Consider the following 20989-nt stretch of genomic DNA (forward strand, 5'->3'; position numbering starts at 1 on the left):
AAATCAAAAATAAAATATTAAAATTATCTATGAAGTTGTATTACTCGTGTATTTATTTTTTATTCCATATTTTTAGTGTGCCATACATCAACAATAAAATAAGAAAAAAATGTTACAATTGATAGACATAAAATGAAATCACATTAAAATTTGCTCTAATTAAACTTGTCTCTACATATATTTTAGAGATTTATATAAATTAATGAAAAAAAGGAAAATATTGCTAATTGGCGCGGCACATAATGATTGGGTAACGGTCAATCTTACCGGTACGCTGCAGCGCAGGGGATATTCCCAGGCCCCTAGATATATAATAGCATCTAATGCCTCACAAAAAAGGTAAGTAATTGTAATTGGGTTTCCATTTTCATTCATTTCTAAGCGAAGCTTTACTGTGTCCTTGTGCGTGTTTTCTTCTGTATGGTATCCAACAACCCGAACCCGTCTGAGAGCTTTTACTTGGACCCGACTGGAATGGCTTTACCGGGTCTCGGACCCTTCGCGGCGGCGGTCACCGCTACGGCCACTACAACCTCCACCACTTCGTCGTCGGAGGATCTGTCTAAGAAGATCCGAAAGCCTTACACCATTACCAAGTCTAGAGAAAGCTGGACCGAGCCCGAACACGACAAGTTCCTCGAAGCCCTCCAACTGTAAATCAATACTATCTCACAATTCTACTTTCTCTTTTAATATTTGTATAATTTCATTTGTGGTTTTGTAATTTTAGAATGCCCTGAGAATTAGGGTTTTAGGGTTTGTAATTGGGATTGATGGGTAGGATTTTTTTACATGCGAGAGTATGAAGAAACGAAAAGGTTTGGAGTGAGTGGAAATTATTAGGATGCTTTACTTGGTTGTGAAGAGAAAATGTGTAATGCCCAGTTTACTAAAATGCTTCTGAAAATGATTCAGAAAATGTTGGTTGTCATCTGCTTCTGTACTTACTATCCATAAGGAAAACGTTAAGGTTAATATTTGTCATAAAAGTTAATTCCAAATCCTGAATTGAAGACCTTTCAAGTGTTTGTAGTTTTTCTTTTAGTATTTAGTGATATTTGGAACCTGAATGGAAGACTTTTAACAGAATTTCTAGATTTTTAGAACAAAAGAAAGTTTTTAAAAAAAATAGTAGATCCGTTGCTGGTATTTCAAGTGGGACAACTTTTCTCACCCTCTCGAACTGTGCTTTGTGGTTTAAGCTCCTTATTGGTTCTTACACCAGCTCTGAGTGTTGGCCTAATTGTGAGTTAGTATTATCATCACAGTATAAGAGGAATAATATTGAGTGTTTCATCCCCAGTTCAAACTTTAAAAATTACAATCTCTAATACAAGAAAAGAGATGAAAAGTTTGGAGTGAAAGAGGAAGAATTTTTTTTCTTTTTCTTTCCAGCATTGGGATTCAGACATGAACTTTAGTTATTGCCTGTTTCAATAATTTCTAGTGGAATTATGCTTAGGTATGTAGATTGTCCATTTAATGGCGGGGTAACTCTATCTTTTCAATTATAGATTTTTTTTTTTTGGTTTCAATGTTAGAAATTAATTGAAACTAAATGTTATAAATGTGAAAAATAAGGATCTGTAATTTATAAATGCTAACCTCCTCCTGCCATGGCACTTCTAAATACTAGAGATTTTCTTTATGGGATTTCAAATGACTTGATTTTAAACTAAATATTTGAAATGTAAAAGCTAATATTCGTTGCTATGACACTAGCTGGGATTTGTAAGAAGGCTTGATAAGGCTGTTGATAGGTGTTTTTTCATAGATGCTATATAAACACTGGTGTAAGTGTTTTATTGATGTAAGTGAAGTTAGGAGTGCTGTGGTTGGGAGTTTATTTTCAAGGATTTTTCTAAATTTATGCCTGGCAAGTATTTATTTTTGTTTTTCTGTTGCCTACTTGCCGTTATGATCTTTTGGATTTTTTGCGACCTTACTCATTTACCTTTTTTTTTCATCCAGCTTTGACCGCGATTGGAAAAAGATTGAAGCATTTGTTGGATCAAAGACTGTTATACAGGTATGCATTATTGCGTATACAGTGCACTATTTTCATGCATTTAGTGCAAGATAACTAACTTTTATTATATTCAATGAGTTGGTTGATTTTCATTTGCTTAAAATGTCTGCCCATGGCCATCTTTCATAATTTTAATTTCAGTAGGCTATTTAGGAAGTCATTGGGAAGAATATGCCTGCAAGAGATATAAGTCGTACGATATAAAATTGATTGGCAATAAAGCATTCACTTGGTAGGCGCTATTAACTTTTGATAGAATATCAAGTTTGGACTGATCCTGACTTATGAAAGCAGTTAGAAAAACCTCATTGTGTCTCATATAATCTGATCTGATCTCCATTCAGTACTCTTGATTCATTTATTTTAATAGTTAAAAGGAGAAATGATTGATATCTTAACTTATCAAGTCATGTATTCTATTATTTAATAGCAAAATCAACAAATAATAGTAATGTATATATATATATATCAATACCGATGAGATTTTTTTTCCTCTGCAGATACGTAGTCATGCACAGAAATATTTTCTGAAGGTTCAGAAGAATGGGACAAGTGAACATCTACCTCCGCCTCGGCCAAAGCGGAAAGCTGCTCATCCATATCCTCAGAAAGCTTCTAAAAATAGTCAGGGTATATCTCCAGCATGACAAATTGTAAACTCACCAACTTTGCAATCTATCTTATTAAACTTTTTTCTTTTCTTTCAGTACCACCACCCATACAAGTTTCAGGAGCTTTTCAGTCTTCATCTGCCTTACATGAACCAGGTTATATCCAAATGCCAGATTCATCACTTAGGAGCCCCCTCGCTGGTGCTGCTATCTCGTCATGGAATAATAATTCTGCACAGACAGTCAACTTGTCAAATGAAACAAAAGGTATAATTTTATTTGCATAGACCTCAATAATTCTGTATGTCAATGTTGTTTGTTTTACAATTTCACAAACATGGCATCTTAAGTCATTATGCATATGCTTGCAGCTCCAAGTGTGGCAAATAACTGTTGCAGTAGCACTGAAAGCACTCCAAGAGCACGGCCCATTGTTGAAACAACTGATCTAGGAAATCATAGTCATCAATTGAGAGGTAACGCTTAAATTCATTGATAGCTTTTCTTCCCCAATAGACTACATAGTCACCTAACTGGTTTAGTAATCTAATATTAGTTTCAAACCCACTTAACTTGAAACTCATGATAAGTGCCAGCCGAACAAGCATTTGGATTTTTATGTAATATATTGATTGCATGTGGAGAGAGGACATAATATTTCTCACAACTGAGCACACCACATTCTTAAAGATAGATATACTTGTATCTTTTTACGTCATTGTATGTGGTCCCTGATGAGCCTTTTTAAGAGGAATAAATTAGTGTTGGCGTTGCATACTATCAATATCTTCATTTCTTTAGCTTTTGGTATTGGATTGCTATTAAATGTGTGTAGATGTTATATGTTACTTGATCTTAGTGTAGGTTAGAATTGACAGTAGTGCTTGCATCATTTTTCTAGGATTTACTTTTAATTTAAATATCCCGCAGCCATTTAATTAGGTTGGTAATCAGAATTTCATGGTGAACTGGGTACCATATGTAGTCTCATATTGAGCAAATATGCTTGTCTCGCTCATCTTCTTGATTTTATTGCTTGATTCTATACTTGGACTTAAGTCTCAATGATATCTATACATCTTCTGCAGTTCTTCCCGACTTTGCCCAAGTCTATAGCTTCATTGGCAGTGTCTTTGACCCAAATACTACAGGTCATGTGCAAAAACTAAAAAAGATGGACCAGATCGATGTTGAGACGGTATGTTTTCTTCAAATGAAATGTTGTAAGGTTGCTTAATATTAATAATGTGATAACAATGTCAATGCCTGATCTTGGAGCAAGCACCTCAGATTTTGGTTACTATATCTCGTTGAGGATTATAGCTAAACAGCTAATGGCTGTTTCATATACAGATTGTTCTGTAATATGAATGTTTCACAAGTCCAGTATGCTTCGATGGAATGCGTAATATTTCTTTTGTTGTTGGCTCTTATTCAGGTGTTACTTTTGATGAGAAATCTATCCATCAATCTAACCAGCCCTGATTTTGAAGATCATGTAAGTATTTATTTCAGTGAGCTTTAGGGCATGGTTTGTCTGAAAACATGCCCTTTTGTTTCTGCAAGACCTTTAGCACATGTATGCTTAATATAATCAGAATGGTGCTCTTGGCATATTTAACTGACCAAATTATATAATGTTGTTTCCCATTATTGATACAGCGAAAGTTGCTTTCATCCTATGAGATTGAATCAGAGACCATAAATCAGAGTGATGCAATCAGGTCATTTAATGACGACCAACCCAAGAATGTCGCCAAGATTGTATAGTGCATAAGATTGATAAGTTTCCTTCTATTGACTGTGCCTGCAAAGTTTCTCAAGGTGCAAATACTGGAAAGCGGGTAGAGATTAAATTCTCGGAAAGGTGTGAAGAAGATTACAGAGCTTCTAAGGCCCACCCCAACTCAATTCGATTTTATGTTCTACATGAAATTGTTGCAAGTGTTGTCAGACTACTTGACTACACATTATGTTGATAAATTTTGCCATTCCATTCTAGTTTATGTATATATAAACGAAAGGAGAGGGAAAAAAAAAACTTTGCATGTATAGTTAGTTGGTCATTCGTGTTGTATTTGTGGCTATTTTTGTACAGCACAAGCTTTTTGTGTAGTCAAGTTTTGACTTAATATGTTTACTAGCGTTGGTTTGATTAGTCTGTTGTAATGTTAAAATAATGAGATATCTACTAATATTACATTCGTTATAGCAGACAAAGAAGTGCATACATGGTATGACTATGTATTTGGCTGGGGCAGCAATTGAATCTTGATTGACAGAACGCGGGGGGGTGGGCAAGTCTCTTTTTCATATTAGTCATTTTATTTTATACAAGGGGGTATTAGTGACAAAAAAAAAAAAAGCAAAGTAGATCAATATACTTTGGACTTTTTCTTGTTAGTGGGAAAAAAAACTAGAGTTCCCATACAACTTGAAACGAAATAAGACCCAATTAGTCCATAATGGATAATTACAAAGAAAATGATTTAGACATGTTAAGACTAATTTGATGATTGGATTAATGTTTTAAATAACATTTAATTATTATATAGCCAAGACATAATGGAAAATTTATATTTCAAACTGTTTTTTTTATCGTACTAATTCCAATGATAACGTAACTTATTTTATTTACAATTATACCGTTATATTATTCAATATTTAAACTTGGTTCTTCCACTATACAAGTTTACCGTTTTTACGTTTTTTTTAAACGTTTCTCATTCTTCTCCTTAACTTCATTTTTTTTTGCCACATTGAGAAGCATATGTTTTTTCGTCGTCGCTTGGAAAGATGTCAAATAAAAGATAACATTTTAGACTCTTTTTATATTTTGATAACCAACAAATAATAAATTTTAAACTTACACAAAATTTAATATACAAAAATTATATTCTTATTTTATATTTAAAAGATATGGTATTCAAAACAATTTTAAAGCTATTTTAGAAACATTTTAAATTGTTTTTTAAAAATAGATTCTTTAGGATATAGTTTGTTAACTTTTAAGGAAAATTCTTTAGTCCTTCGTAGGACTAAGACTTTCATTGTGGGACCCAGGTTTTGACCAAGTGTCCAAATATGAGTATAGTTGGAATCTTTTATATATATGTTTTTGACTTGGTATTATCAGTTATGTGTACCATTTGGAAAAATATGGTTGATGTAACTTAAAAAATAAAAGCAAAAATGTAATTCAATGTCCAAAAATATATATAATTGAGGGTTTTATAGTAAATTTTATATGAAATTAGGACTTATTTACAATACTGGTAACATAGACAATGTGTTTCTGCTAAGTAATTTAAATGATGTTTTTGAGTAACATGAAACAAGTAACACGTAACTAAAACTGATAATTTAAAAAATGTAATCTTACGCTTTTCAACCAATAACTATGTTTGAGAATGTATATTATATACATGGTTTGAGAATATATTATATGGTAGAATGAGTTATATAATTTTTTTCAAGTAGTGTTTTTTTAAAAAAAAAAAAAACTATAGATGGTAAAATGTTATATATTAATTATTTTTTTCCTAATATATTTGACACTAAGATTAACCAGATCTTTTTTTTTTAAATAAAATTTTATAGATAGTAGAATATTTAACATTAATTAATTTTGCCATTATATTTGATAATAGAATAATTAGATGTTTATTTAACAAAAACAAAATTATAAATGGTAGAATGTTTGATAAAATGTAGTAATGGCAAAAGGGAGATAATGAAGTGTGGATGCCAAAAATCCACCAAATAAAAACTCTTTAGTCCCGGGTTGGAACATAGGGACACAGGTCACTTATTCATGCTATTGGGCCCGAGCCTGTAGGCCTTGTTGAAGAAACAACACATTATGAGCCACAAGGTTTGGCCCTGCTAAGCTAAGGGGCCACAATGAATACTGCAAGAGGATAGCTGCACAAGGCCCTCACATAGTGAGGTTCGACGTGCCCGCGCAAGGCTGACATGCTCACGGGTCAAGATGCACTCATACGCGTAAACGCTGCCAAAGACACCCGGGACATACCCCCGTGGATGTTCAATATTCCATGCTTATAAAAGACCCAAAGAACGCACTTAGACCCCCATACGCCTACACTCTCATTGGGTCCTCGAGCCATCAGGCATGCGCCTCCTATCGAGGCCATCAGGCATGCACCTCCTAGCGAGGCCATCAGGCATGCCCCTCCTAGCGAGGCCATCAGGCATGCCCCTCCTAGCGAGGCCATCAGGCACGCGCCACCAGTGAGGCCCGTAGGCCACCATCTTCTCGGGAGGCCATTGCACCATCGCGTCGCTAGTCTGGATCCATGCCACAAGGAGGGAAGTATAGCTAGGCCCTTCGCCACTAGGAGCCTTGCAAGGCACGGCCAGTGCATGGGCCATTACCACCTCGAATTTATGCCTTGCAAATGAGGGTCACATGGCATTGATCTCATGAGGTACGGAGTCCACTGACAAACTGAAAGGAGTTAGAGTACGGACATAGTACCCACGTCAGATAAGTAGTGGAGGTACGAACAAAGTACCATCTGTGGTCCTCACCAGCCACTCCTCTGACACCCGTACCAGGCAGGTAGTGGAGGCATGACCAGGTACAGGATGTGAGGTGCTCCCATGATCTCTGACCTTGCACCAGAGCCGACATCACGACCCCTGGAACAACTTTCCTGTTAGTGTACTTATGTACCATCTGGTCCCCTGGACCACCATGTACCCAGGGCCATTAGAGCCTACTATAAAAGGAACCCCACTTCCACAGAGAGGGGGGTTGGAAAATTCATTGTATGTAGAGGCTATTAAGCAATATACATTTTTCACTCCATTGTTCATCTGTGTTTATCCTTTCATAAGTTAATTCTAAGTTCTTATCTAAACATCGTTGCATTTACCTTTGAGTTTTCCGACCTAATTTCGTTGACGAGATTTCACCGTCAACAATTTGGCGCCGTCTGTGGGAAGAACAAGCATCAAGCCAATGTTCTTCCATCATTCCCAGCAAAGAAAGATGCTAAGACGTTCAAAACGCCTATGGCAAATACAAGATGATGAGGTTCTCCGGGATGAAGTAGAGTGGAGGGCTACCCAGAGCGACCCCCCTCCGCCTAAGCATGGAGGCAGACCGGAGGAGTCTCTTCCCCCAAGGGAGGAGAAGGAAGCCTCATCTCCGACCATCCGGCCCGACGGAGGTCATTTGGAGCTGCCAGTGCATTCACTTCACCGGCCTCCGGTAGCACCACGCTCAGGCCACCAAGACCCAGGTCCATCAACGCACGGGCCAAGCAAGAGTCCCGGGGTACGCTCGGTAAGTTCAGGCTCAAGGACTCGCCTCTACAGGGATGAGATTCAAGAGTTACATAAAAAGACTCGAAAGCTGGAAACCCAGATAGAGGACATGCAAGAGGTTTTAAATGGCCTATTGCGAGGGAAGTCAAGCACACCCCCTCCTGCGCGTAAAGGGAAGGAGCATGAAAAATGGGAAAGCACTGTCCCCGTAGACGATGGGGGAACCCAACTTTCCGCCAGTAAAACCCCCCTGACGAGGTATCAGGGGGGACCTAGGCCAACGAAACGTCCCCAGAAGCAAAGGTGGAGGGAAGGTGATGGTCGTAAGAACGAGGCCAAAGTCCCCTCAAAAGAAGCACCCCCTGGCCTAAGAAAAGAGCCCCATGGAGAGAGGTCAGAAGTAAGAGACGTACCCCCCGCGGTTCCCCCGAGGGACACAACCAAGGCAAGGGATCAGCCCGAGAACCTACAAAACTCCTTATGCAAAAAGAGGAGGGGACTAGACACCAAAATACGAAGCCCTCGAGGCAAGGTCACCACTGCACTTGGGGGGCACATGGATGACGAAGAATTTGACCGTGATTCACCCTTCACAAGGGAGATTCAGGCTGAGCGGGTGCCCATTGGCTTCAGAGAGCCTTGCATGACTTCGTACGAGGGTACTACTGACCCAAAATATCATTTAGACACCTTCAATAACTTGATGAGGTTAAGAGGGGTCAACAACAGGGCAAAGTGTCATTGCTTCGTCGTTACACTTAAAGGAGTGGCGTACAAGTGGTTCAAGAGGTTGAGGCCAGGGACAATTGAGTCATGGCAACAATTCTCTGATGAATTTCTTCAGCAACACCATGCATCCTGTGATTACGTCATGCCAACCACCAACCTCGCTAACATAAAACAAGGCGAGAATGAAAGTCTGAAGGACTACATCCATAGGTTCAGTATAGAAGCAACAAAGGTGAAAGGTTTAACCAAAGCGGAGCACAAGATGGCTATTACAGCCGGAGTTCGTCCAGGAAGCAAGTTGTGGGGGAGCATGCTCAAAAGAGAAGTTTCGAATTTGGACGACTTCTTTGAGAGAGCACAGAAGTACATACGTGTGGAAGAGGGCCATAAGAACTTCTACGTGGAAGAAAGCGAACCTTCCTTCAGTTTCCCTACTACCAATACGTATGAAGATTCCATATAGAATGGGGCATCGTGCTAGAGGGGTCGTTGACCAAGCTCGAAATTGAACGAAGACCATCTAGCCATGAAAGTCCCGACCCGAGGGGAGATCAACTCAAAAGTTGCAAAAAGGGCCTCCGAAGTAGACACCTCCAAAAGGGGTCTCCGAAGTAGACACCTCCAGAAAGGGCCTCCAAAGTAGACGCCTCCAAAAAGGGTCTCCGAAGTGGACACCTCCAAAAGGGGTCTCCAAAGTAGATGCCTCCAAAAAAGGGTCTCCGAAGTAGACACCTCCAGAAAGGGTCTCCAAAGTAGACGCCTCCAAAAAGGGTCTCCAAAGTAGACGCTATCGAAAAGGGTCTCGAAGTAGACACTTCCGAAAAGGGTCTCAAAGAAGACGCTTGCAAAAAGGGTCTCAAAGAAGACGCTTGCAAAAATAGTACTATGCCTAATGACGAGAAAGACGCTTCTCGCAAGATATAATAAGCGCGCGTGAAAATATATAAAAGGATAACTAGAACCCAAGGGGTCAATATATCCTTATAGGTGCAACCAAGGTGCACCAAAGAGAGACCTATCGAACCCCCTTTCGCGTGGGTTCCAAAGGACCTCGAGCATGATGAATACCAAAAAAAAAAAAAAGGATAATAAAAAGGAAGAGAAGAGTCTACAAGAACGCCTAAAGGCCTCCCTATAGACTGGGGGGCAAGTGTGGATGCCAAAAATCCACCAAATAAAAACTCTTTAGTCCCGGGTTGGAACATAGGGACACAGGTCACTTATTCATGCTATTGGGTCCGAGCATGTAGGCCTTGTTGAAGAAACAACACATTATGAGCCACAAGGTTTGGCCCTGCTAAGCTAAGGGGCCACAATGAATACTGCAAGAGGATAGCTGCACAAGGCCCTCACATAGTGAGGTTCGACGTGCCCGCGCAAGGCTGACATGCTCACGGGTCAAGATGCACTCATACGCGTAAACGCTGCCAAAGACACCCGGGACATACCCCCGTGGATGTTCAATATTCCATGCTTATAAAAGACCCAAAGAACGCACTTAGACCCCCATACGCCTACACTCTCATTGGGTCCTCGAGCCATCAGGCATGCGCCTCCTAGCGAGGCCATCAGGCATGCGCCTCCTAGCGAGGCCATCAGGTCAGGCATGCCCCTCCTAGCGAGGCCATCAGGCATGCGCCTCCTAGCGAGGCCATCAGGCATGCACCGCCTAGCGAGGCCATCAGGCATGCACCACTTAGCGAGGCCATCAGGCATGCGCCTCCTAGCGAGGCCATCAGGCATGCGCCGCCTAGCGAGGCCATCAGGCATGCCCCTCCTAGCGAGGCCATCAGGCATGCCCCTCCTAGCGAGGCCATCAGGCACGCGCCACCAGTGAGGCCCGTAGGCCACCATCTTCTCGGGAGGCCATTGCACCATCGCGTCGCTAGTCTGGATCCATGCCACAAGGAGGCAAGTATAGCTAGGCCCTTCGCCACTAGGAGCCTTGCAAGGCACGACCAGTGCATGGGCCATTACCACCTCGAATCTATGCCTTGCAAATGAGGGTCACATGGCATTGATCTCATGAGGTACGGAGTCCACTGACAAACTGAAAGGAGTTAGAGTACGGACATAGTACCCACGTCAGATAAGTAGTGGAGGTACGAACAAAGTACCATCTGTGGTCCTCACCAGCCACTCCTCTGACACCCGTACCAGGCAGGTAGTGGAGGCATGACCAGGTACAGGATGTGAGGTGCTCCCATGATCTCTGACCTTGCACCAGAGCCGACATCACGACCCCTGGAACAACTTTCCTGTTAGTGTACTTATGTACCATCTGGTCCCCTGGACCACCATGTACCCAGGGCCATTAGAGCCTACTATAAAAGGAACCCCACTTCCACAGAGAGGGGGGTTGGAAAATTCATTGTATGTAGAGGCTATTAAGCAATATACATTTTTCACTCCATTGTTCATCTGTGTTTATCCTTTCATAAGTTAATTCTAAGTTCTTATCTAAACATCGTTGCATTTACCTTTGAGTTTTCCGACCTAATTTCGTTGACGAGATTTCACCGTCAACATGAAGAAAGATAGATTTTTTTGGGGAGGTCTATTAAAAAACCACACAAACTGGTTACAAGTTAGTAAGAGGTTGATAGATTTTTTTGGGGAGGTCTATTAAAAAAACACACAAACTAGTTACAAGTTACTAAGGGGTTACTAAGGGTGAAATGGCATTTTAACATGATTTTGTAAAGAAATTATCATCCAACCACTCAAAATGTATTTTATATATTCCAATGGCACACATCTCATGAAGGACTAAATCCTTTAAAAGCAAGTGAGAGACTAAATTTGTAACTCATCAAGTTCGTTGGTTGCTTTAAATTTGTGTCATACAAAAAAATTTAGTCATATATCACAATATAACAAATTGATATCTTAAATGATTTTAAAAGCAACAAAAATGTAGTTTTTTTTAAAGTAGCTATGTAGTATACTAAATAGTATAATTTTCCAATAAGTTATTCATGGTAACTTAGAATTATATAAGTAATTTTTTATACTATATGATAACTAATTAGATTTTAAAATAGACTTGAAGGTAATGTAAAAATATCTTAAATAATAAGATACCATAATATAGCATAAAATTAATTAATTGATATATTAAGATGTCTACATATAAGTTCTGGAGGTAACCAAAATGTATATGAAATAATATAATCTATAAATAAAATTTTTTATAAATAAAAAAAGTGACCAATCAGTATCTTATTGTTATTTTAAGGTACCAAAATGTAATTTTTTTACAAACTAAAAAAAAATTGGGGAAGCAGGATTTCTCAATTTTTTTATTTATATTTTTGGAATAAGTTTGCATTTTTAAAGTATTTGTGTAAATTTCCCAAACATATTTCATAAAATGTATTGCGTAAATTTTCTTTTTCATTAATATATGTAAAGCATTAATTTTTTTTCACTTATACAGTGTGTAGATATATATATTTCATTTTTACAATTTGTACATGTTTTATGTTCTTGAAGTTTTTTTTTCAGCTTCTTCTACAATCACAACATTCCACAACTAGTATGGAGCTTTGTTTCTGCACTTCCATGGTGGACTACGTAATGAGTATAAGAGTGAGGGAGTTTAATTGTCATGTTGCATGTGTATGTAGGCATAAAGTAACTAAATCAACAAAAATACTGAGTTGCATATATTGATGTTCAATTTCGAACTAAATTTGAACAGGGCAGCTGGTAAACATTGGGGGCCTAAGACAAATTTTGTTATTTTTATAATATATATATAATATGGTATTTTTATAAAATTAGAGGTCTTTTGTATACAATACAATAATATTTTTGAAAATTATGGACCTTTCTTAATTACGGCCCTAAGCACAGGTCTGGTCCACTTATGCTTAGGGCGAATCTTGAATTTGAACAATTTGTTCACAGCCAGATATTCAAATTTAATTTTAAGACAAGGTAACAAATATTAGTTGAATCTACAATTAAAGATCTAGAAAATTAGTTGATGTAGTAACAAACAACAAGACAAAGCTAATCTAATTAATTTAATGTTGTCATTTATAAATAAAACTACACTATAAGACTTATAGACGATGAAGTTGATGCTATCACTTTTATGTTTGTATATGATAAATGTTTCAAAAATACATATTAATCATATTGATATACATTAGTTGATGCTTTCATATAGGATGAGCAAATTGTATTAGTGAAAATATGGACTTAATAAAGTCGTATTAATAAAAAAAAATACTAAGAATAATTCAAAAAGTAGCAATAGTAAATACGAAAAATAAAATGTAAAACATTTTAAAAAAATAACACATAAAACAAAATGTAAAGAGTCATACTCTCGACTAACAAATCTCCTTTCTTTTGTTAATGTTGTTTGCGAGGTTTGAGTAGAAGTGTCTAAATTATGGGCTAACAAGCAAATTAGCTCTCAAATCAGACATTATTTAGATAAATGTTATTCTTTAAAAAATAATTAATAAATGACTATTTCCAAAAAACTAATACAGTAAAATTTCATATGTGTCATTTCCTCTTTACTGGAAAAAATAGAGAGAAGTAGATTGAGATTCAATTGCCGGCGACCATAGAAGTAAATAGTCGACTTCTCCCTCTCCTTCTCGTTGTTTTTTTTTTTTTGCTGAGAAATTTTTTGATAATATCACTCTCATTCACATTGTTTTGCTAAGAAATATGATAGAAATGATGCAGTAAAGATAATTTAGTACATTAATGATTTAAAAGGCTATTTTTTTTACAATTTTTAAAATAAGAATATTGTGCTTCAAATACACTTAATTTGGACCATCTGTTATAAATTCTCATAAATTATTATTGTGATTGGGCCTAACAACCCGACTCAATATTGTGATGGCTCACAAATAAGAACCCGAACCTCATTTGCTAAATAATTAAACAAGGGTACTCGTGGGCTGATTTTGCTGGTGAAAATGGAGGACGGACTTTTCGGCCGTGCGTTCAGTTTTAATTGATAGTCAGCTGGAGAGCTCCTCACCCAATACCAGCTGGACCTGCTCTTCCCAGTCAACCAACTAACCAACGCCGCCGGCGTATTATAGTGGCCATTTTGGTCTCTGCAATCTCTGGGCGCTGTACGCACCCCACTTCGAAAGCTTCACCTCTTGTCCTCAGTGACCGTGCGTGGATCCATGACTAAATCCAAACACCATGTCCAAAGTATCGCTTAGAAAGAGGAATCTCAATAAACGCTTCAATTCCAATTCCAATCCCAACTCTCCCATGGCTTCTGTACCAATTCATTCCAGTTTCAGAAGAGGCTCTCTGATATTTGCCGTTTTCCTCATGCTTTGCGTGGTTGTTCCACTGGGCATTTCGTCGAACATGTGGACCGTGCCCAAGTATGGTGCCGGTTCTCCTACAATTTACTCGATCGAGGTTGTCAATGAGTTCCCTCATGACCCACAAGCATTTACTCAGGTAAAGTCTATTGCGAAATTTAGATCATTTACTTGGTTATTAGAATTTTTGTTTTGTTCTCATTCTCTATGTACAGTATAAGATTTCATATCATTTTGAAACTTTGGGTATTGATTCATGCAGTAGTATTACACCTTCATGAATAAAAAACTAGATTCCAGGACTCATAATATTTTATGGGTTTTGTTTTTCTGACTGAGTTAAAGCTTGAATATTTATATGGTAAACTTATGTTATGCCTATTTTGGTTTTCAGGGGCTTCTCTATGCTGGCAATGACACCCTGTTTGAGTCAACTGGCATGTATGGTAAGGTGAGCTATGCCATTCAATTTTTCTAAGATTTAAACTTGTTTAAGGGGTTTTTAGTGGCAAAAGCCTAATGTTGTTTTGTAATTACCAACATTTGGAAAGGTTTAAAGATTTTTTTTTCTTTCCCCTTTTCCTTAGTTGTTGTAAACCCAATACCTAAATAGGTAATTTCCAAGGTTTCCTGAACTTTGTAGTTGGTTTTAAATCTATTCTTGTACCGAACCACCTTGTGGTCGGCCTCACAACTAATACACCTATGCAGATAGAGATTAATTCATACGTGTGTGAATGCATTTATAATTAGGCTGTATATTTTGCATTACATCAAATTACATTTATCCTTTTTCTAGTGGAGTTACTGTGGATGTTTCACCATTTGACCTTATTCTTTTCTACTGTTCCACTTCCAGTCATCTGTGCGAAAGGTTGCTCTTCAAACTGGGAAGGTATTTTATTTAGTCTTCTAACTCTTTCTTGTTCTCTAAATTAAATGAAATAATTAACTTTGTGAAATAATGCAGCCAGAATTTGTTGATTTATTAATGACAGTGAGATTGATGGTTGCTGCTGTTAGATATAATCAATAATTTATTTCTGTTGGTAGATTTTAATTCACCAATGAGATTAACTTACTATTGCAATGATCCAAAATTTTAAATCTAAAAGTGATCTTAATTTTGTATGACAGGTCAAGGTTCTTCAACAGATGGATAGTTCCTATTTTGGTGAGGGTCTGACTCTAATTGGCCAAAGGTCTGTGAAGAGAAAGTTTATTGCATTCTTTTCAACTAAAAAAATGGAGAAACAAATGTCAATAATTAGTAGCACTGCCTTCCATTGTTTTATCATACAAATGTTATAGTTGAAGTCTGACAAATCCTGAAGCAATGCTGATGAGAAATTATCTGTTCTTTTGTAGGCTGTTCCAAGTAACTTGGTTGACAGAAACTGGTTTCATATATGACCGTTATAATCTAAGCAAAGTTGGTGCTTTAACTCGTTACTTCCCACAGTTTTTTTTTTCCATACTTTTGTTTTGGATTGACTGTTGCCATTATTTCAATAACATGAAGAAAATAACAGCTTCCTAGTCTTTTGTTTTAAATTACTGTTGTAGTTTTCTTTCCTTGTTAGAAGCATTTAGTAATGTAGAGATTGAATCGAATTATTCTTTTCAGAATACCTAAAAATTGATTTCCAGGTTGTTATCTTGATGAGTTTCATGGCTTTGTGTTTGACCCAGTTCAAGAAATTTACTCATCAAATGAAAGATGGTTGGGGACTCGCAACTGATGACAAAGTGTTGTTTGGAAGTGATGGGACGTCAACATTGTACAAGATTGACCCTCAAACACTGAAAGGTTTGTTTTACTATAAAATTTGATTTCAGTTCTTTCTTTTCTTCCTTCCTTTTTCTTTTTACTCCCATGCTAGAAACTTAAGCGTAATTTTCTCCACTATATAATATATATATATATACATATATATTTCCTGCCAGTAATTAATCCTAGTTTCTTTCACATATCTGATTTCCTCCATTTGATGGTAATCGTTCAGTTGTTCAATTAATTGTGTACTGGTAAGTTCATGTCCTTTGTTGATTGATTTTCCTGTCTTCCATGCCAGTCATAAGTAAAAAGATCGTCAAATTCAATGGTGATGAAGTACATAACATTAATGAGCTGGAGTTTATAAATGGCGAAGTTTGGGCAAACGTTTGGGGAGTAAGTTTTTGCATCACTTACAGTTAAATTTGTGTGCTATTTAACTTTTTCTTATATTAGGATGTTGAACTCACTTGCAATGAAATTAATGAATCAGAAGTGCTACAATTGCTTTTACTTCTAGATCTCAGTTTGCTTATATGTCGTGATCTTAGGTGTCAAAAGTAGCTGGATTCCAATATTTCAGCTAAATATAATGTGTTCATAAATTATACTTTAACTTCTGTGTCTTGTGCATGTGTTTGTAGGATGCATGGGAACATACAATAATATCAGTAGTATCCAGTTTGGTGTAGGGAGTGTCTGATAAGCATTTATAATGTTCTCTTTTTTTTAATATTGTCATTTCTGACCAAGATAAAAAAATGTCTTGAGCTGTTCTGTAGTGCCTTTCTTAATGAAATTTCTTTTTAATGCGTATTGTGTAGACAGACTGCATTGCTAGAATCTCGTATGGGGATGGTAGTGTGCTTGGATGGATTCTCCTTCCAAAGCTGAGGTTGTTCTTCTCAGTTTCAATTTCTTTATTATTGTTCGGACACCATTAAAATTCTATGCTTGGAATATCAAAGGGTTTTTTTTACTGAGAGTCCATGGCTTTTTTTTCCCTTAACAGGGATGAGCTGATACGTGCTGGGCATCAGGTAAGCTGATAGAACCAAACTATATCTTGTGTAGTGATCAAAATTATATATATGACAACAAGAACCTGAATTTTATTTTAACAATTTTTTTCGTAACTTATTTGCTTATTTACTTTTCTTTTTTAGGATATAGATGTTCTAAATGGCATTGCTTGGGATAGGAACAAAAACCGCATTTTTGGTAAGTACTTTAATGTGGAGTGTGGTCTTTTATCTCAAATTATTAATAATCACTCCGCCTAACAATACTGAGATAAGTTTATAATCTCTTTAGTGAGGTATGACAATTGTTTAATATCTCAGACCTTGTTACATTTTTATCGAGTAAAAGCTTAGCTTTCTTTTATCTCAGTTTTTTGAGAGTTCTTAACTCAACCAGCGTTGTGCTGCCTAATCACAAAAACTAATACATGTTTGCAGTGACTGGAAAGCTATGGCCGAAGCTTTATGAGATCAAACTGCAGCCAATAAAGAAACAACTTAGTCCCGGGGCCATTGAGCAGCTGTGCATGCCACCTCCACACAATTTTCGGAGGCCGTAGACATTTGTCCCAAGATCTTGTTATATCCATCATTGCCAAGAGCAGGACAGGCTTCTCTAGTCTAGTTTCTGTATTACATCATTACATCCGGCAAAGTATGGAGAAACTGCACTCGGTTGCTCTAGTGGTGGCTGATATTTTGTAAAAGTCCCATACTAGCATAAATAGGAGACATTACTTGATTGTACAGACTAATAATAAGTTGTATTGGGACACTGGATGGCCTTAGCAGAGCTACATCTCCATCGCTACATCTCCATCTTTGGCTTGCTATTCTATGAATAAATTTCAAATTTATTATAATATTATAGATTTTGTTTTAGAAATGTCCATACCATCTCAAATTGTGTGCTGTTTATGCTTTTGCTGTATTTATGATTCAGTTTCACACACGTACATATATACTATCTATTGGTTTTGTTGAAGTGGCATAAGACTATTGATTGGTTACTTGATTAGTTTAGCAGAAGTACAATGATGTCCTCCAAACTGAATCCTGTTAATTTCTAGCTTATTAAAAAAGATGCAACTAAACTCATTTATACGTATAAATATATGTATTATGTATTTTTTCAAAGAAATATATCAATTGTTATAACTTAAATTTCTATTTTATGGCCCTTTTTTTATAACCCAAATGCCTCCGTAAAGAAAACTCAATTTGGTAATTTCTTATACTTCATTCAATAGAATGTTTCCATGAATACAAACTGGCTTAGAAGTAGGAAACAAATAAACTAAATGCCTAAACAGAAGCAATAAACTACTTAAATAAAATGAGTCATACTAAGACTAATTCAAAGTGAGCCACATTGCAACATCCCATGAATCCAAACTAATTTTCTTTTCATCAAATACCTCTGATCTCTGATTCTCTAAGCTCCCTCACCCAAGAATATCATGTCTTCCAAAGTATCATCATTAGGAGTGGAAAGTCTCTTCAAGCCAACCTCATTCTTTCATATCAAGCTATGGATTTTGGTTCTACTCATTTTCTCCTTAGCAACTGTCATTATCATCATCATATATCTCTACTTGATTCTATGTGGTAGGCACAAATCTTACAAAGCTAGATATCGTATCTCATCTCCCAACGTTGGCCAAAGTGCTTACAACAACACTTCATCCCTTGATAGAAGACTACTCTCTCGTAACCTCTCAGAGTGTGAAACGATGGGCTTTAGATATGGGCCGGCTATGTCAGGCCAATGGAGTACTCGGACTAGTTGTGTTGCCAGTGATGTAGAATCGTTGGTGGCCCGGCCCAGGGATGCAGGGAAGAAAATGTTTAGCATGAATGAGATTGATGTGGCAACAAATGGGTTCGCTAGAGAAAATGTCATTGGTAATGGAGATTATGGAACTGTTTATTGTGGTGTTTTGTTTGATAATACTCGTGTTGCAGTGAAGAAGTTACTGACAAACAGGTACTACTAGTTGAATGTTTGCTATTAGTACTTGTGGATTGCGTAGTTTAATATGAGAAAATCATTTGCATTAGCTCAATTTTACGATTGATGATGTATGTGTGGCAGAAAAGGAGAAGGGTTCCAATTTATTTGCATGGAGATCTATTGCTTGAATTGAAGAAATAAATCCCAAATTAGCCACTGATTTGCATGTCTATGTTGAGATTGAGCTAAAGAGAATTTCTTTTGAGAAGTATAAAATTACACAAGTAACAATAATTGAACTATGGCATACACAAATTAACCATGTCACAAGGTAAACAACTTACATCATGTTCTTCTAGCCACCTCTTATATAATGGTGTTCATTATTCAACAGTTGCCACCTCGAGGAATTTATAGCACAAGTGGAGGCAATTGGACATGTCAGACACAAAAACCTTGTGAAGCTGCTTGGTTACTGTCTAGAAGGAGTTCACAGGTATCACTTTTCTTATTTAACATTAAAACTAATAAACCTTTAAAGTCGACCTTTATAACACTAGAGAAAATATTTCTTATTTATGAATAGTTTCTTGCTGGTGTTAGGATACTTGTGTACGAATATGTAGACAATAATAATTTGCAGCATTGGCTTCATCAATGCCCTCAACAAATCAGACTGAGTTGGAGCATGAGGATGAACATAATACAAGGAATAGCAAAAGGGTTTGATTTGAAAACCCTTAATTTAAGCTAATTTAATCCTTGAGTGGATTAATTAACTTCCTAGACATTAGTATTACATTAAGAGTGGTATATATATTTATGCAGATTGGCTTACCTTCACGAGGGCATCGAACAAAAAATCCTCCACAGAAGCTTAAAATCGAGTAACATCATGCTTGATCACCAATTCAATCCAAAGATTACTGATTTTTCACTTGCAAACCTCTTTGGGCCGCGGTGGGGATATTCAATCATGGAATCATTAGGGTTAGTTCATCTTTTGCTTCTTTCATGCATACACTATACTAGACATTATAAAACATAATATATTTGTGTATACAATGTATGCATATGGTTCACTTACTAACTATGTGATATTTTTGTACATATAATATATATATATATTATATTCAGTTACCTAGCTCCGGAATATGATGATGTATCATCTCCTATAACTTTCACTGAGAAACATGATGTTTATAGCTTTGGAATTCTTATCATGGAAATCATAACAGGGAGGCTCCCAATAGATCACCATGAATCTCATGTATGTTACACCTTGCTTTGACTCATCTGGGCTTTTGTTTTAATAAATTATTTACACAAATATACATATATATATTTAAAATTTTCACTTATTTGTAGCCATATCTGGTGGAGTGGCTAAAGTCAATGGTTGCAATGGAAAGAACTGGTGATGTGTTAGACCCAAGTTTGCCTGAGCTGCCTTGTTCAATAGAACTCAAAAGAATTCTATTGATAGCTCTTCGTTGTGTTGATCTTGATGAGGATCACAGGCCTAATATGGGAGATGTTATTCACATGCTTCAGCCTCGTGACTTGTTACTTCAACCTACTCGGTGATGATGATGACATTGATGAGTATATATAGTTACTGTTATAAGAGCAAAATTATTGTTCTTCAACTATAAGAATGTCCTTTAATTGTTTTTTTCTTTTTCAACTGGTGTCAATTATTTGCTCCTATAACATGAGAATTGTCAGCTAAAGTGAGGGACTTCTCAAACCAATGTGGTCCACAAGACAGTCAGAATGCTACAATAAAAGTTCAAGGAAAAGACATCAATACATTCATTCATCATGCAACAAAAGAAAATTCATATTCTATGTTACATATTTATTAGTCTCACATAATAGTGGCGTATCAACTAATATACATATACATATATATATATATATATCAGTATCTAGATAAAGAAAATTTATAGTTTTAACGATTTTTTATTTTTTTTAATACTAACTTTAATAGAATATTCTTATATTTATTAGATTATTCTTATATTTAATATTAATTTGTAAACACTTAAACTTAAATAATTAAAAAAATTAAAATAGGATATTTTTGAGATATTTTACAAATATAATTATTTAAAAATAATAAATAATTAAACAAATTAAAATATGATATTTTTTTAGAGATCTTACAATGATAATTATTTAAAAATAATAAATAATTAAATAAATTAAAATAAGATATTTTTGAGATATTTTACAATAATAATTATTTAAA

At 36.4% G+C, this 20989-nt stretch overlaps 3 protein-coding genes across 3 annotated transcripts; all 3 read left to right on the forward strand.

Annotated features, from left to right (window-relative positions):
* Positions 1-334: 334 nt before the first annotated feature.
* On the forward strand, positions 335-4863 carry LOC133834667 (protein REVEILLE 6). The gene is made up of 8 exons (XM_062264342.1): positions 335-653; positions 1972-2029; positions 2530-2659; positions 2737-2907; positions 3012-3116; positions 3729-3838; positions 4079-4138; positions 4303-4863. Exons 1-8 carry the CDS (start codon positions 421-423, stop codon positions 4408-4410), a joined length of 975 nt encoding a protein of 324 aa, XP_062120326.1. The 5' UTR covers positions 335-420; the 3' UTR covers positions 4411-4863.
* Positions 4864-13576: 8713 nt separating this feature from the next.
* On the forward strand, positions 13577-17667 carry LOC133834668 (glutaminyl-peptide cyclotransferase-like). Its single transcript, XM_062264343.1, has 11 exons — positions 13577-14121; positions 14377-14433; positions 14842-14877; positions 15120-15184; positions 15351-15414; positions 15675-15792; positions 16058-16155; positions 16584-16654; positions 16772-16799; positions 16926-16980; positions 17220-17667. The coding sequence occupies exons 1-11, from the start codon at positions 13852-13854 to the stop codon at positions 17339-17341; spliced, it is 984 nt and encodes a 327-aa protein (XP_062120327.1). The 5' UTR covers positions 13577-13851; the 3' UTR covers positions 17342-17667.
* A 466-nt stretch (positions 17668-18133) lies between these two features.
* On the forward strand, positions 18134-20531 carry LOC133778983 (probable serine/threonine-protein kinase At1g01540). Its single transcript, XM_062218991.1, has 6 exons — positions 18134-18768; positions 19130-19231; positions 19339-19458; positions 19564-19725; positions 19873-20005; positions 20104-20531. Exons 1-6 carry the CDS (start codon positions 18242-18244, stop codon positions 20320-20322), a joined length of 1263 nt encoding a protein of 420 aa, XP_062074975.1. The 5' UTR covers positions 18134-18241; the 3' UTR covers positions 20323-20531.
* The last annotated feature ends 458 nt before the right edge of the window (positions 20532-20989 follow it).

The sequence above is a fragment of the Humulus lupulus genome, chromosome 5 (genome assembly GCF_963169125.1).
Source record: "Humulus lupulus chromosome 5, drHumLupu1.1, whole genome shotgun sequence".
Lineage (NCBI taxonomy): Eukaryota > Viridiplantae > Streptophyta > Magnoliopsida > Rosales > Cannabaceae > Humulus > Humulus lupulus.